At 37.4% G+C, this 18,197-nt stretch overlaps 1 protein-coding gene across 1 annotated transcript in view; it reads left to right on the forward strand.

The window, feature by feature from the left end:
* Positions 1-18,197, forward strand: part of LOC129226158 (protein madd-4-like) — a 92,875-nt gene that overhangs the window by 60,837 nt on the left and 13,841 nt on the right. Inside the window, exons 11-13 of the mRNA XM_054860758.1 lie at positions 5,820-6,100; positions 9,621-9,773; positions 12,335-12,517. Of these exons, the coding sequence (XP_054716733.1) occupies positions 5,820-6,100; positions 9,621-9,773; positions 12,335-12,517 (617 nt within the window). The remainder of the gene's footprint in view (positions 1-5,819; positions 6,101-9,620; positions 9,774-12,334; positions 12,518-18,197) is intronic.

An 18,197-nucleotide genomic window follows, 5' to 3' on the forward strand; every position in this document is an offset into this window, starting at 1 on the left:
TGCGCGTCCCAGACATCCAGACATCCTCCGGACAGAGAGACTTTCAGCTTTATTATTAGTAACTAGTGGCACCCGCACGGCTTCGCCCGTAATTGAAAAATTAAAGGTCTTTTGGTTCGCCTGTATATTTACAAATAATGTATGGTGAATTTTCTCGCCCATTGGCTTGTACCGACGTTACGGTTCCACGTTATGATCATTTCGTATCTCGCCAATTGTCTTGTGCCCATGTTACGGTTCCACGTTATGATAATTTCGTCATTTATGATAGTTTTTTTCCTAAAATTGGAATAAAAAAAGAACCACATCGAATTTTCGAAAAATCGCTTCGAGGTGCACACCCCCATGCTACAAACTAACCTTGTGCCAAATTTCATGAAAATCGGCAGAACCGTCTAGGCGCTATGCGCGTCACTGACATCCAGACATCCTCCGGACAGAGAGACTTTCAGCTTTATTATTTGTAAAGAATATTGCATTCTCTAAAATAAAATGAGGGAAAACAAAAATGGTTGCTATGGCAATTAAAATAAAAGAAAATAAAATGTTTTCATTTCGATCAGGAACGTAAAAGCAAAATGGTAAGCTCAAAATTTTGTTGTGAATAGATAAATCAATTAATTTTTGTAGTGAGAATATAGATCGAATATACTTTAGATTAAAAAATATTGCCGTAATCTGTAATAAACCAATTAACACCCCTATAAACTAATAAATACGTCCATTTACGCCTATAAACCGGATATTAGCCTTTCTATATAATCGATGGTCAGCAGTATGAGGTGACATAACGGGGATTTTTTTTTTCCCTTCTCCTTGCTGCTTTATTTCTTTCCCCTTTTCATTCTTTTCCCTTTCCCCCAGCCCTCTCTTTGCCGTGTTTCCCAGTTTGCATGGAAATTTTTCCCTCCTTTACCTCGCACAAACAGTTGTAGTAACTAGGGGTGCGACGTCGATGTTTTGGAAATATCGATGTTTTTATCATCGATGTTTAACTTTCGGTGATTTTGGACCATCGATGTTTTACTTTCGATGATTTTGGACCATCGATGTTTTGGTTTCGATGATTTTGGACCATCGATGTTTTACTTTCGATGATTTTGGACCATCGATGTTTTACTTTCGATGATTTTGGACCATCGATGTTTTACTTTCGATGATTTTGGACCATCGATGTTTTACTTTCGATGTTTTGAAACATCGATGTTTTGCCATCGATATCGCACCTCAACGGTGCGATAATAACGGTTCCTCATTTTTACTGGACCGGATAGTACGGTGCCCGGATACGCTCGAGCCGGATAGACGAAAACCTAGTGTATGTGAAAAGGCGATAATCGTGCCAATATAGTGACCTGTTCGCGTTTTCTGGCAGCAAAACAGCTCCGAGGAGTCGCCAATTTTACAGTGGAGCAAAACAATTCAACGAATCGTTGTGCAGCAATTGTTGCACAAAACACGTTGCAAAGACTTCAAATACATCTATCCAAATTTGAAGGCTTTTTGAGTACTGTAAGTTGCCGTGGGGGGGGGGGATGGCGCGTGAGAATTTCGGACCCCGAAGTATTTGATTTCGTATTGAAAACATGCTGCAAACGTAATGTAAATTGCACTGAACCAGATGCTGAGTTCTTCTAAATATTTTCTTCCAACTGCAGCTTTTGTAATACAGTCGGACCTCCGTATATCGAAGTAGCAAATTTCTGGAGAAAAATTCGATACATAGAAATTTCAATATATGGAAACGATCTTATTTTATCAAAAAAGTATCCTGAAATATTAAAATAAAAGCTAATTTTCGTGTATGAAACCCAATTTATAATTGATACGAGCATCGGATTAAATGAAAGTTAATGATTTAAAAATTAACAGAAATTACATTTTTGCCTCAGCATACACCTTCATAATCTTCGGCAATTCAACTTGATCGAAACGTTAGGGGCTTTTCGTTTTGACAATGTGATCGAGAGAAAGGTAAAAAATTAATCTACTTAACTTGAATGATTTTTACTGAAGCTAAGAAGACTAGGAATGATATTCAACAGACAAAAGGGATAACTTGTAACTGATTTTACAGTGTCACTGGTTATAACTAAAATTTGAAATAAACTTGAGGGAATTTAAGAACTCCAGAACGGAACAACGACTGAACTACACACCCTTCAACCCTAGATTCCTTATGAGTTCCGTAGCAACCTTTAGTGAACATAATTTTCTCCCCTAACCTTCATTTTTCATGAGACAGTCTAAAGTAGGAAAAAAAAAATCTACGAATGTCTCGAAAAAACTTTCGAAATATAGAGATTTTTTTCGATATATGGAAACAATTTTTCTATGTACTAAACATAGAAATTTGCTGGGACTTCGATATATAGAAAATTTTGATATGTGGAAGTTCGACATATGGAGGTTCGACAGTATTTAAAAGGGCGGGGTCTACTGATACTTGATCTTTTTAACGTTTTAATTTTTGTCAAATATTTTGTGGTGAGAAAGAAACCGACTAAACTTCATCCTTGGAAATAATATGTAATTATTTCGAAGTATATAACAATGTGTAAATGAACTCCATATTTCGAATTAGGTGCCTCATCCTATTAAGAATATATGGTAATTATTTTACTCATCTTTTAAACTTTCGATATATAGAGATTTTTTCGATATATGGAAACAATTTTTCTATGTAATGAACATAGAAATTTGCTGGGATTTCGATACATAGAAAATTTCGATATGTGGAAGTTCGATATATATGGAGGTACGACTGTATTTGGATATGCGTCGTAACAATGTGTCCAAATATTATGAAGACTCCAAATATGTAGACGTATCCAATAACATACTCCTGTTGCTAAGCCAAAAGTAAAATTTAATTGCATTATGTAGAAAAAAGAATCCATGTTCTGGCATAAAGTTCGTACAATGGAACGAGGATGTTATATGAAGCCTTTGTAGAGAATTCTGTTCAACAATTGATACATCTATCACAATAGAATGGCCTAGAGGTCAGTGGCGTAGCCATGGGGGGATAGGGGGTCAGACCCCCCTCCCCCACCATGAGCCCCAAAAAATCACTTTTCTGTCGAACTTGAAGGGCTCTGTTTATGAGCTAAAAGATTTTTATTTAACACTAGTGGTACCCGCACGGCTTCGTCCGTAATAGCAAATTAAAAGGTCTTTTGGTTCGCCTGTATATTTACAAATGATGTGTAGTGAATTTTCTCGCCAATTGGCTTGTACCGACGTTACAGTTCCACGTTATGATAACTTCGTATCTCGTCAATTGACTTGTGCCCATGTTACGGTTCCACGTTATGATAATTTCGTAATTTATTATAGCTTTTTTCTTAAAATTGGAATAAAAAAAGAACCACATCGAATTTTCGAAAAATCGCTTCGAGGTGCACACCCCCATGCTACATACTACCTTTGTGCCAAATTTCATGAAAATCGGCCGAACGGTTTAGGCGCTATGCGCGTCACAGACATCCACACATCCTACAGACATCCAGACATCCTCCGGACAGAGAGACTTTCTGCTTTATTATTAGTAAAGAAAAAGCTTATGTCTTCCTGTTTTGCGCAACATTTTTTCTCTTGGAGACAGAACTTTCCTTCTTATGACGGCAGTATTGATCAAGGTATTTTCAAAGAAGAAATTCGTTTATAATGTCCTTTGTTGTTTAATTGATAAAGAGTAATATATAGGATATATATATATATACTTTCCTTCTTATGACGGCAGTATTGATCAAGGTATTTTCAAAGAAGAAATTCGTTTATAATGTCCTTTGTTGTTTAATTGATAAAGAGTAATATATAGGATATATATATATATATATATATATATATATATACTTTCCTTCTTATGACGGCAGTATTTATCAAGGTAGTTTCAAAGAAGAAATTCGTTTATAATGTCCTTTGTTGTTTAATTGATAAAGAGTAATATATATATATATATATATATATATATATATATATATATATATATATATTACTCTTGGTTGGTAATACATGACAGCCTATTACTAATAAACCTTACGCATACTATTTATACGTGTAAAATTTATAGCATTTTATCCAAACAATAAGCATATACAACGTTTTATAATTTTCCTGCTTACTGTATTAAGCCTAATAAGTAGCTACACACATAAGTTCGTTAATTCAAATACACATACTTTTACTTTTAATTTTTGCTGCATGTATGATACTGACCCGCGCAGAAACCTTGCAGAATATTTAATATGCCAGCTGCTCCAGCTCTTCGTAAACGTAGCAGCAGATTAATACCCATGATTTCATTAATTCTTGTTTCCAATGTTCCTAGTATATTTTTTAATGTTCCATGTTCATTATTGTTGTTGTTGTTATTGTTGTTTATCTTCGTTGTTACATACACTTATTTCTGTGCTACCCGTGTATGTGAAACTACATACTTTACTATATATATATATATTTATTTATTTATATATACATATATGTGTGTGTGTGTATATATATAAACTTGAGAGCACGACTTTACTTTAAACTTCAGAAAAAACTAACCCCCTTCCCTCGAAGGATTTTTTCTCGCTACGCCACTGCTAGAGGTTCTATTCAAGAAGTTCCCAAAGGGGGGGCAACGGGTCATTACCCCCAAAGGGATAAAGCGGATTTTTCTGAGAGATATAAAAATAAGCACAAGTGTTGGTTCATCGTTTCGTCGCAAAACAAAAGCATTCATAAAATCATGTTTATCAAATCTATAATGAATTACACAATCTGTAACAATCAAACGCTAGTGCATTAGAAAGTTTTAGTGTTTAGATAATAAATTTGGGGCAATGTGCATTGGCGGAAATTCCGCCGAAAACTTAAACAATTACTTTGAACGTATTAGAATGAAAAAAAATTCAATACCTATTTTTTGTTTTTTGACTAAATATTTTTGCGATATTTGCTGGTTTTTTACGCATTTTGTGTATAAATTGCTGCCAGGGCCCGATTAAGATAACAAGGGGCCCAAGGCCAATTAATTTGCCCCTATATTCAATCATTACAGTTTTAGCCATTGGATAAAACAATAGGGAAGTTTTCGATTTTTCAATTTTATTTTTATATAATAGAGTAACATGTATGGACATCATAAGTGAAAAAAATTTTGCGATACGATAAGTAGTTTTTTTAAATTAATTTTTAAAGTTCAAGCGCTTGTGACGTCAAATGGCACAGGAAGTGACGCCATGCGCTCTTCTTCCGCGGGAGAAGCCGAAGGACGTACAGTTGGCTTCGAAGACGAAACGTAAGTCTTACCTCCTCGCGTTTCTCTGAAACCTCTCATCCTCTCGGAAATATTCGAATACCATCATTGATGTTACTTGAGGAAGATTATTAGATTGTGCTTTACCGAATCCGGCCTCCATAGTGTGTTCAAAAGGATTACTGAATTTCTGAAAAATAAAAATATCAGCGCGCTCAAAATGTCCTTAGCGAAAACAAGGGATCTTCGGCGGTAGGCTGCCCATGAGTGCCGTGTGACCTAAGCTCGTGACGTTTCAGAAGAGCGCACTTTTGCGCTTGGATTTTTAAAAATTCATTAAAAATCAATCACGGTGTTTTAAAATTCGGTGATGGTGAATTTTTTAGTTTTGAGGGTCAATTAACAGTATACAATAATCAAAATATGAACATTTAATAGGTTGCAACTTCCCTATTTCAGCCACTGTCTAAAACAGTTTTTGCCATTTGCACTAGGCCACGGCCTACTTGGTCTATTTAGTAATCAGGCCCGGATTGCTGCTCTGTTCTCACCTCGTTTCCTCTTTCCACCGCAGGTAACCCCGCCCACTCTGGTGCTTCCAGCACCCACGGCTCCTCCCACATCAAGAACCTGCTGATGAACCTGCCTACCCTGGGCACGACCAGGGGAGGCCTGAGCGACGACTACGACCAGGAGATCGCAGACGACGAAAACAACGACGACGACCACCACCCTACCAAGATGGCGTCCAACAGCTTCGTCCTGGGCAGGGGCAGCGCGGAGAACCTCCAGTTCGACTGGGTCATCACGGATTGGTCCGAGTGCTCGCAGACTTGCGGAGGAAACGGATTCCAGGTATTGTCCGTTTTCCGCGAGAAAGCACTTGACTCCGCCTCTGTCAAGTTGCATCCACAGACTAATAATAGGAGTAGACCGAGCTATGGCAACCCTTTTGCTGCTCGTAAACCAAACCATGTGACTAATGGATATCCTAGCAACAGCGGGCGTTAATCGTAGCAGACGATCAACGCCAGCGCGAAATGAAATAAATAGAATGGATGGAACACGGAAGAATGATCTTTTATGGAGTCCGATTTGTAATATTCTAAGTTGTAAATATTTTGTTAATATAGTGAGTTTTTCGTTTAGACAGTATTGTGCATTTTCTTTAGTCAATTTCAATAACTCTCTAAGCAGTGAAAGATGCAAGCGACCAAGAAGAATCGGCAAGATTTTTACCTACAGTTTCAATTTAAGATACCGATTAGTACATTTTTGCGTTAACGCAAAACGTTTACGCCATTTCGTTCACGCCAACGCTGACAGCTCCAAATGAAATAAAAGTTACCGAAAACTGATCAAAAACTATTACTAATGTCAAAATAATGCATCACTAAAAGAAAAACAGTTCAATCTCTGCACCTGGAAGTTTTTTTTAATGAAAACACATTGTCTTAAAATACATGTCGAGTGCCAAACTATAGATAATGCTGTCTTCTAGCAACCATGCTGCCAAAGCCTTCGCCAAGCCCTTCCACTAGTCACATGATACATCTATGAACCAATTTTCTTTATCAGCAAGAATGAGAAAGCTCGGTCTACTCTTATTATTAGTCTATGGTTGCATCCGATGATCCTATTCCTCTGTTTTCGAGGTACATAAGCATCAGTGGCGCACACAGGAATTTTGCAAGGGGAGGGTCCAAGGTCGAAAGCCTCACTATTATATCATACACCAATATGCCTTTAGACATATCGACTTGATTTTATCGATTCCTGAGAAAGAAAAACAATGAAAAAATAAACTATTGAATGAATAGTTAGCATTGTTTAAGGAAATATACTTAAATAAAAAAAATTGAAAGCAAAATAATTTACGCTTTTACTTTTCTCATAATGAAAAAAAAAATGGACTCAAGTTCATAGGATTGCATTTTACTCTGTAATTACAAAATTAAAAACAAGGTTATTACAGCGTATTCATTTGTAATCACCATTTTGCTTATTATTAGGAAAAGTGTACAATATTTTTTAATATCTTTTAAGATGAGGATTTATTTTTTCACTTATTAGAACTCAAATTATTTCTTTGATTGAAATTATTCTACGTAAAAAATACATAGAATCGTATTCAATAGGGAAAAAAATGCAAGACCAATGGGTGGGGTCCAGACCCCCTGAACCCCTCCCTTGTGTGCGTCACTGATAAGCATCGTTCTTTTTGTTTTTTTTTTTTTTTTGAAATCAATGCCAGTCACTTCGTTTTATAAACATTTTAAAATGGTTGTTAAGTTTGGTGCAACCGTTAAACCGTTTATGAAACTTTTGAACAGAACCTGTGTTACCTTGTAGAACGAAAGCTGAAACCACGAAGCTGTAAAAGCAAGGAAGGATGTCAGGGAAAGGCGAAAGCCCCTCCCTTGACGGACCGTGCATCAGCAATTTATCTAAATTCAAGTTCTAAAACGCAAGTGTGGGCTAATTTTGACAACATTAAGGAAAGTGTTCGAATCTCTATCCCGGAAACACTTTAGAATTGAAATATCAAAAGGTATATTCCAAAAGATCTTTGATGCCGTTAGAAGGCTTTCCTTTGGGTATTTTGCAAAATTTAAGTCAATGACGTGATTGTAGACATTTCACGCAGTGTTAGGGGATGATTCCTCCGGTAAGTTTTCGAAACTGAAGTTCCAAAAAAGCGCAGTTTTAGAAGACTTTTGATCATGTTACGGGGAGGGAGTTTCGAAATATTCCCCCGGAATTACTACGAAATTGAAGTTCTAAAACGCAATTTTATAATAAGGAAAGGATTAGATCCGTGAACCTCCTTGAATAAATTTCTATATTTTAGTCGTTTCGGGTAAAAATGATGTGAACCATCAAGCATATCTAAATTAGATACGTAAGTAAAGATAAGCTAAAAAAAATCAACCGCCTCTCCTTGAACAACTTCTGAAACCGCCCGTGCTCTGCTTTCTCGTGGAGATGGTCACAAAAGGGTTGTTTATGTCTTTAAAATATCCTAATGAGTTGTAGATGTGTTTTCCGAAGATTTTAACGACTCTGTCATCATTTCAGTTATGAGATTAGGAACCGGTTTATCCAGAATTGGGTCACATATATAAAGTGTGGATCAAACTTCTGGTTTTTTCGGGTGGTGGGGAGGGGGTTGTCATAAGGGGTCTAAGGACCTTTAACCTTCAAAATTTTTGATTTTCTGGAAAAAATATATTATGCATATATTAATTCTGAACAATTTGATACCTTATTTATTACCATACGCCAAAAACTTTTCGAGTTATCGTTAAAATGCGTAAGCTTTCCCGATAGAGATTTATGTTAACAGCAGCTGTTTAAGCCTCTTTTTCTCAGGTGCCGGTTTCTTCGGTTTTCTCGTTTTGCGCGCATGATATTTCAGAAAGTTTTTTATATATTTCCGTAAAACTTTTCATGCATGTTTGTCTGGTAAATTTTTATAATCTGAACCTAAATTTTCACTAAAAATAAAAGTTAATATTTAAAAAAATATATTTTTGCCCAAAATTTTGGAAATTTTCGATATTAACTTATAAAATTTGAAAAAAATAAATAAATATTTTTTAAAAAAATAACTAAATTTAGGTTCCGGTCATAAATATAAACCAGATAAACATACATTAAAAGTTTTACGGAAATATATAAAAAACTTTCTGAAATATCATGCACGCAAAACGAGAAAACCGAAGAAACCGGCACCTGAGAAAAAGAGACTTAAAGAGCTGCTGTTAACATAAATCTCTATGGGAAGAGGTTACGCATTTTTACAGTAACTTGAAAAGTTTTTTGTGTATGGTAATAAATAAGGCTTCAAATTGTTCGGGATTAAAATATGCATAACATATATTTTTTCCAGAAAGTCGAAAATTTTGAAGGTTAAAGGTCCTTAGACCCCATCAATGTAATACTTCGGCACAAAAAGGAATCTTAGATCCTCTCGGTAATCGAGCCCATTCGTCTCTTCGTTGTAAACTGTAAAAATTTCTGGTTTAGATCAAGTTTAAGGGATTCATGATCCATTCTTGTATCCACGCATGGGTATACTAAGATTCACCATTCATGTAGTTTTGAGACACGTTGATTGCAATGATCTGGTTCACAAAAAACCGACCTAGTATAAAATGCCAAAACTAAATATAAAAGTTTTTAAAAAATCTTAAGCAAGAACGTGTGTGATACAATAGCTTTGCAAGGATCAGGGGAACGGAAATAATCTGAAGCTTTGGGGACGGAAGTTTCATTTTAAACTTTTCCATACTCCTGTTTTTGTCGCAAGATGAGTCTCTAGAAAATATCAGTGTGTGCTCCGAAGTGGTGACCCGGACGTGTTTCTTTCCAGGTGCGTGCGGCGCAGTGTCTGGTGCGGCTGAACAACGTGTCCCGGAGTGTGGACGGCAGCCTGTGCGAAGACGCGGGGCTCTCGGTCCCCACCACCCTCCAGAGCTGCGGTCACGAGGACTGCCCGCACTGGGAGACGGAGCCATGGTCACAGGTCAGTTGCCAATTTTCATTTTTATTGTAATCATACGATTGATCTGTCCATCCATTGTCATAACTCTGTATATTTCAATTACCAAATTCTCGAAAATCCGCTTTGACGGTTATTCCGTTGGTTTGATGTTTATTTGATGTGTCCCAAATGCAACTTACAACAGGCCTCTCAGGTACATCTGTTGAACTGCGCGGGCCTTATCAAGGAAGACATTTATTCTAGTCCTCTTCTGGTATTAGACTTTTTGAAGGTTTTTGAAATAGTGGACCTGGTATGGCCTAGCGGCTAGATCAGGAGGAATAAGACAACAACAACAGCAACAACCGTTCGTTTTCCTTCTAAGTTTTAAGAAAAAAAAAATACAGGAATTGAACTTATTTATGAGTTGTTCCTTATGGAAACTCTTTCTTCTATTTGCAAAAAGAAGATGTTGTAAGTTTGTCTCTTAGAAGTACTCTGAACGAAAAATGACTGTTTTATTTGATACTGCTTCATTTCTAGTCTTGTATTCCAAATTTTGAGTCTATTTTTTTCCTTATAAGAAAATCTATTTAAAACAAACTCACATTTCATACTTCTCTACAGTTTTCCCCCAATCGTAAGTCTGTGTTTTTTTCGTAAAGCGTATACAGTTCAGTGATTATTAAAATGTAACGAAATTCCTCAATGGAACAACGTAATCATTAACACAGAGTACGGAATCAAAACACCCGCAGACAAAAAATTAAATGAACCGTTGCCACATCATGAGTAAGATCCAATAAGAAAAATGAAACATAACGTAATATAATGCTAGATTATGGCCCCAATAAATTTCGCTTACACTTATAGGCCGTGACAATCGCAGAAACTCATGGCAACAAAGAGGGCGCTAGAGGGAACCCCTGTTTTCCATTCGTTGTGATTGATTGGTGGATACAAGGGTTCCGTTCAGCGCCTCTTGCAATCAAAATAGGCGGCGTCCAATCAAAAATAAGCCAACTTTGAAACTTGTCATTGATTGGTGGATGCACAGAGCATAGTTGCATCGGTTTAACACAGAAAAGTCATAAATTGTCAAGGCCCGAAAGCGTCAGCGCCATCTAGTGGGGCCATGGCTAGATGTCAGGAAAAAACGGCAGATAGCTACAGTCGGACCTCCATATATCGAAGTAGCAAATTGCGGGGGAAAAAATCGATATATGGAAGTTTCGATACATAGAAACGGTTTTAGTTTATCATAAAAATCTCCTAAAACATTAAAATGAAAACTGATTTTCGCCAACTGTAATGCCGTTTCATGTTTTTGAGTGAGTTTTCTGTAAGTCTCAGTACTTTACTTTTGTACTTTTGGCTTTCTGATTTCTCATATAAGCAGGAGCTCTGTTTGCGGAAATACTAAATTTAACAAACATTAGGGGATTTTCGTTTTGACTGTGAGTTTTTACTTCTCTCTGGATTACAATCTACTTAGCTTGAATGATTTTCACTGAAGCTAAAAAGACTAGGAATGATAATCAACAGAACAATAGGGATAACTTGAAACTGAGTTTACTGTATTACTGGTTGCAACTACGATTTGAAATAAACTTGAGGGAATTTAAGAACTCTAGAATAGAACAACGACCTATCTAAACACCCTTCAACCCCAGATTCCTTGTAATTTTTGTAGCAGCCTTTAGTGAACATAATTTTCTCCCCTAACCTTCATTTTTTATGAGACGAACAATCTAATGTGGAAAAAAAAATTCTACAAATGTCTGGAAAAATTTTTCGATACATAGAGATTTTTTCGATATATAGAAACAATTTTTCTATGTAACGGACATGGAAATTTGCTGGGACTTCGATATATAGCAAATTTTGATATGTGGAAGTTCGACATATGGAGGTTCGACAGTATTTAAAAGGGCGGGGTCTATTGATACTTGATCTTTTTAACGTTTTAATTTTTGTCAAACATTTTGTGGTGAGAAAGAAACCGACTAAACTTCATCCTTGGAAATAATATGTAATTATTTCGAAGTATATAACAATGTGTAAATAAACTCCATATTTCGAATTAGGTGCCTCATCCTATTAAGAATATATGGTAATTATTTTACTCATCTTTTAAACTCAAAACATTTTCTCATACAGTGTGCTATTCCATGTTTTTATAATTGTTATTATTTTATTTGAAAATCGTCATTCTCGATTCATAAAATTGAGAGTTGAAACGGAACGTTGTGAGCCCGGGCAGCATATATATCTTGTAGCAATTTTGGAATTCCTGACTGGCCAGTTAACGCAAATGCATCGACCATGTTTTGTTCCCCATCCAATGCATGTGAACAAATTTCGTTCCTTAAATGTTCTGAATTCACGTGTGAATGTTTTTTAACCCCCTTCCCCCTTTTGAGCATTTGTTTCAAAATGAACCAATAATTAGACCATGCAACTCTAGCTATAAAAGAGATGGATGATGTTTTCACATGGTAGCCAATCAGCAGGCTCCAAATTTTCATATGGTCTCAGGCAAAGTAAAGGTTGCTTATATGCTCCCGGGCATTGTCGCTGACGATTCCCTCTCTCTCCCCCAGTGCCTGGAGACGCAGTGCTTCCGGTGGCAGTATTCGTATGAGCGGCGTGCCGTTCTGTGCCGCGCCCCCAACGGCACAGACCTCCCCCCACGCCACTGCGACGAGAAGACGCGGCCGAGGCGGAAGAGGGAGTGCTATAACTCGAAGTGCACAGCCGAGTGGCGGGTCACCGAATGGTCGCAGGTGAGTTACGCCACTTTCCGTTAAGTTTCTCGCAGGGTTGAGAATGTTTCAATACTGAGTTTAAGAAGTTTAAAGTTTCTGGCATGAGTTTCTCCATTTAAAGTTTCTCGCAGGGTTGAGAATGTTGCAATACTGAGTTTAAGTTAAGTTTCTCGCAGGGTTGAGAATGTTGACAATATTGAGTTTAAATAAATTTTCTCGCAGAGTTGAGAATGTTGCAATACTGAATTTAAGTTAAGTTTCTCGCAGGGTTGAGAATGTTGACAATATTGAGTTTAAATAAATTTTCTCGCAGAATTGAGAATGTTGCAATACTGAGTTTAAGTTAAGTTTCTCGCAGGGTTGAGAATGTTGCAATACTGAGTTTAAGTTAAGTTCCTTGCAGGGTTGAAAATATTGTAATACTGAGTTTAAGTTCATGGGGCTACCTTAAAGGGTCTGTTCAATAATTATCGGGACTGATTCCAAAAATCGAAACTTATTGCGGGTATCATTACAGTGGATCCTATTCACCCGACGTCACTATCCGACCCGAGTCAAAAGCAAAACTTTACAGAATTCCATGCTGGCGCGATGACACCACACAAAATCACGCGTCACAAAAATCCACCACCGGTCTCAACGCGTGCCCGACCAGGGCCTGATTACTGAATAGACCAACTAGGCCGTGGTCTAGGGCCCTCACTTTTTACGGGCCCCCAAATTGCTGTTTTTTTTTTTAACCAATAGCCAAAACGGATCACCATGATTGTCCGGGTCGGGATTTAAACCACGGACCTTTCTGATGCTAACCCAGTGCTTTAACCACTGAGCCAAAAAGACCTCAAGGTTCGGGGGCAAAGTTAGGTTATGTGCTCTCTGAAGTACGCCACAACTGTTTTCGCCCATTGCTAAAATTGTAAGGATTGACTTTACGTGGACCCCAATAAAGCATATGGCCTAGGGCTCCCTGATATCTTAATCGGGCCCTGCTGGCGACTGAATTAAAGTGCGCCTGAGTGGTGGACGACCCCTCTAGACTAGAGAGAACACGACTTGTCGGAGCGCCCTCTACCGCTCCGTTGAGAATACAGCGAACCAGTCCCAATACTTATTGAACAGACCCTATATATGTAGGGCAACCTCTGGTAGGACAACCTTATGTGCCCTGGTGCTTGGCTCCAAGCTTGGTCATTACTTTGTATTTTGGCTAACGAAGATTTTTCCAAGGCTGCCAAGATTTCAATATTGTAGTCCTGCGATGAGGTTGCATCTGTATAACAATTCAAATTTGGTCGCAACCTCGGCTGCGTTTCAATTCTTCCAGGTTTGGCCACAATTTGTGCTGAGGCTAATGAAGGCTCTTGCCAATGTAGCCAAACATTAGCTGAAGAATTATAAGTATGAAAACATAAAACACGTAAGTAAATAACATAAATATGTTAAAAAAATAAACTGATTGAAATTATAAACTAAAAATAATCAAACAAATGAAATGTACAGAATATTTTCAGAACTCACACAATTGGGATGTTTCACATTTTTCAAAAGTATTTTTCTCGGAAATAGTTTGGTCGCAAACATGGGATGAGTTAGTTTTTTTTCTGACCTTTTTTCTCTCTTTAAAAAAAATTAAAAGACATTCAATCGCTGTTTTTATGTTCGTTGCACCAGTCGATAGGGTTACCTAAACAAAGTTTCAGGACATTGCCAAACTTCGCCAAATGAATATTTTATTTCACCAACAATTCTCGTTCCGTCAATAGTTGCTCACAGTGAAAAATCACCAAAAGTCGATATCTTTTGACTGATATCAACTGAAACGATGTTACATCCGTGTGACCATTCTAGTAAATTGTTCCGAATTTGGTCGCGCTTTGTGCTTAGGTTCATGAAGGTTTTTTGCCCAAGGCTGCCTATTACCGGTAATAAAATGGGAGTATAGCGACAATGAACGAATGTTTCATCTGTAAAAAGCAACTTGGATCCATGTTTGGTTACCACTTTTCTTTTCGTGAAAGTTTTTTTCAAGTCTGCCAATAATTAGAGATAAAATTTGAATGTAGCAACCCAAAGATGAAGTTACGTCTGTATGGCAGCTCTAGCCCTTGACTCTATGTTCAGCCCACACCACATAAGAGCTAATTGTGGCCAAAACTTGGAGTATTTCAGTTTTGCTCCAAGGTAAATTAAATATGCCATAAAAAGCATTCATAGCCGAAAATTTTCCGAGACTTTAACCTTGATCCAATCAGCTATGAACGCGTTTTGTGTAGGAAAAAGAATTGGAACAATGGGGATGTTTCCCTCAATCAAAAGTACTACTTTCTGCCACTGAAATTGTTAGAATTAGCAAAAAACAACAGCATGGAACCAGAAAACATATTTATTTTTCCAACATTTTTTTAAATTAATTTTCAAAAACGTCAGATTTCTAAATCAGAATGCTTTATCGTGTGACGTCACGAGTGAAGACAGCCACTTTGAGTCGGAGTGCATGGTTGTCTTTTCTGACAAGATATCGCCTTTTGGTGATTTTTCACTGTGAGCAACTATTGACGGAACGAGAATTGTTGGTGAAATAAAATATTCATTTGTCGAAGTTTGGCAATGTCCTGAAACTTTGTTTAGGTGACCATAGCGACTAGTGCAGCAAACATAAAAACAGCGACTGAATGTCTTTTAAGATTTTTTAAAGAGAGAAAAAAGGTCAGAAAAAAAAGTAACTCACCCCATGTTTGCGACCAAACTGTTTCCGAGAAAAATACTTTTGAAAAATGGGAAACAACCCAATTGTGTGGGTTCTGAAAATAGTCTGTACATTTCATTTGTTTAATTATTTTTAGTTTATAATTTCAATCATTTTATTTTTTTAACATATTTATGTTATTTACTTATGTGTTTTATGTTTTCATATTTATAATTCTTCAATAATAAATATTTTTCTCTTCCCATAATGATATGTGAATGTAATTTGATTAGATATAATTGCATTGAATGAAACGTAATGAACACAATATATAAAGTTATTGGAAAATTGTGCTTCTTTAGAATAAAATGCGACTTCGTTCTACAGCGAGAAAAATTTGAATGGTAAGAATTCCAAAAAGATTGTCGACTTTGAATTCAAGACGCTAGAATGCTATTTATTTCAAAACTGCGTCCAAATTTATTTGAATTGATTCGAGTCTCGAGTAGTTCTGTGTCGCATTTTGTTTGATAGAAATATTTCATTCATTAATATTGTTTTTTTAAATGCTTAGCCACGATGAACTTCCGAAAACCATCGGCTTTATTTATTTACTAGCGGTAGAAAATTAAAAGGTCATTTGGTTCGTCCGTATATTTACAAATAACGGATAAGGAATTTCTCGCCAATACGCCATGTTGATTTGCTCGTCCATGTTATGGTAATTTACTCGGTATTGCGCAAAGGAATTAAATCCACAAATGGTGGCTTAAAATTGGAATAGAAAAAGAACAAAATTGAATTTTTGAAAAATCGCTTCGAGGTGCACATCCTTACGTCATTGGACGATACTGCATGTTAAATATCCCGCGACTATCTATTTGGCCAGGATGCTTGCGGTTAAATTAAATTAATTGCTTGTGTTCGCCATTTCTCAGGTGGCTCCACCTGGAGAGAAATCGGGTTGAGTTCTAATGCATACATCGTGCTACATGAAGGAACGCCAGCTCCTAGGGAAATGCACTACGGTTTCGTTTGCATAACGTTACCATTCGGTTGATCACATGACAGCTAATGACGTCAGCGGTTATTAACCGGCGGTTCACCAACCGATGCTTCATCGAACGCTTTCGGTTGATCACCGGTTACCTGCGCAAACGAATAACATGCAGATGAAAAATAATTATTATTGGTCACAAATGTCACGTGGTTCAATCAACCAATCAACCAGCTTAAATGGCGATCGACAGGTGGATCTCCCAGTGAAGCTATTAGAACGACTTCGGAACCAACCAATAAACCGGTAGCTCTAATTAGAATGTCCTGGTTGGTCAACGGTCTACCGGTAGCGGTATGCGAACATAGCCTGCGTTTGCTAAATGGTTGGGGAGCCAGTTGCGAACTTTTTCGAAACTGAAATGTTACGTGTTCTCGTGACGGAAATGAAGCGATGTTTTTCGGAAGTTCCTCTCCAATGTCACCGCTTTGCGCATGTCCTACCATGTGATCATTTTTTACTAGAGGTAGAATCTGTTTTTCTTTGTCCTATTAGTTGTTGAGAACCTTTCCCATTTTTTTCCTGAGTTGCCTATCACATCGCTTGATGCTGTAGCCAGTCTCAAATAAAAGCATGCTTTCGACCAAGTAGGTATACCCCCCTACACACACACACACATGCACACACAAATCAAGTTTTAATTATGCTTGCTCAGAGATTTTAGACTCATACTTCTTGTTCTTGCCATCTTTACATTCATTGAGCGGGCCGTGGTGGCCTGATCTGTAAGGCGTGGGAGGGTTCCGGGTTCGATGCCAGCCGGTCGTAGATCCTCCGTGTTTGCTAAAGGTGTTAATAGGGCACGTTAAATATTTCATATTCACAAAGTCCTTCAAGTTTCCATTGCAAATCAGTACCCGTGGAGATGATAAACTATAGGAGTTGTCCAGATTCTGGTTTGGATGGAAATGTTGACAGGTGTTGCGGCCATCGTGTACTGTCTGAGTCCAATCGGACCTCCCCCTTAGTGGTGGTGGTGCTCTGTATAAAACGAAAGCCTCAAATGGGGTAGTATTGTCTGCTCGTGCTGATTCTCAAGTGGTTTATACAACAACAACATTCATTGAGGGCATGTAACTCATGGCTTAGCAATAGGGAAGTTGCAACCTATTAAATGTTCATATTTTGGCTATTGGATATTGTTAATTGACCCTCAAAACTAAAAAATTCACCATCGCCGAATTTTAAAACACCGTGGTTGATTTTTAATGAATTTTTAAAAATCCACGCGCAAAAGTGCGCTCTTCTGAAACGTCACGAGCCTACGTCACAGGGCGCGAATGGGCAGCCTTCCGCCGAAGATCCCTTGTTTTCGCTAGGGACATTTTGAGCGCGCTGATATTTTTATTTTTTAGAAATTCAATAGTCCTTTTGAACACACTATGGAGGCCGGATTCGTTACAGCACAATCTAAATAATCTTCCTCAAGTAACATCAATGAGGATATTCGAATATTTCCGAGAGGATGAGAGGTTTAATGTTCCAGAAACGCGAGGAGTTAAATGCGAGGAGATAAGCCTTTTACGTTTCGTCTTCGAAGTCGAATGCACGTACTTTGGTTTCTCTCATGACATGGGAACCGGTTCGCTAGCGTTTCTCTCCTATCGGAAGAGCGCATGACGTCACTTCCTATGCCGTTTGACGTCACAAGGGCTTAAACTTTAAAAATTAATTTTAAAAAAACTACTTATCGTATCGCAAAAATTTTTTCACCTATGATGTCCATACATGTTACTCTATCATATAAAAATAAAATTGAAAAATCGAAAATTTCCCTATTGTGAGGACTGTTTCGCTCACCAACCAAATAACACATGAGTAGTGGCGGCGATTCGAGGGGGCAAGGGGGGAATAGACCCCTCCCCCTCCTTTTTATGGTTCATTTATTTATTTTATTTTCCAATTTAGGAACGAAAATCAGAAACTAAAAAAAAAAGGCAGAAATGTCAAAATTT

The sequence above is a fragment of the Uloborus diversus genome, chromosome 7 (assembly GCF_026930045.1).
Source record: "Uloborus diversus isolate 005 chromosome 7, Udiv.v.3.1, whole genome shotgun sequence".
Taxonomy (NCBI): domain Eukaryota; kingdom Metazoa; phylum Arthropoda; class Arachnida; order Araneae; family Uloboridae; genus Uloborus; species Uloborus diversus.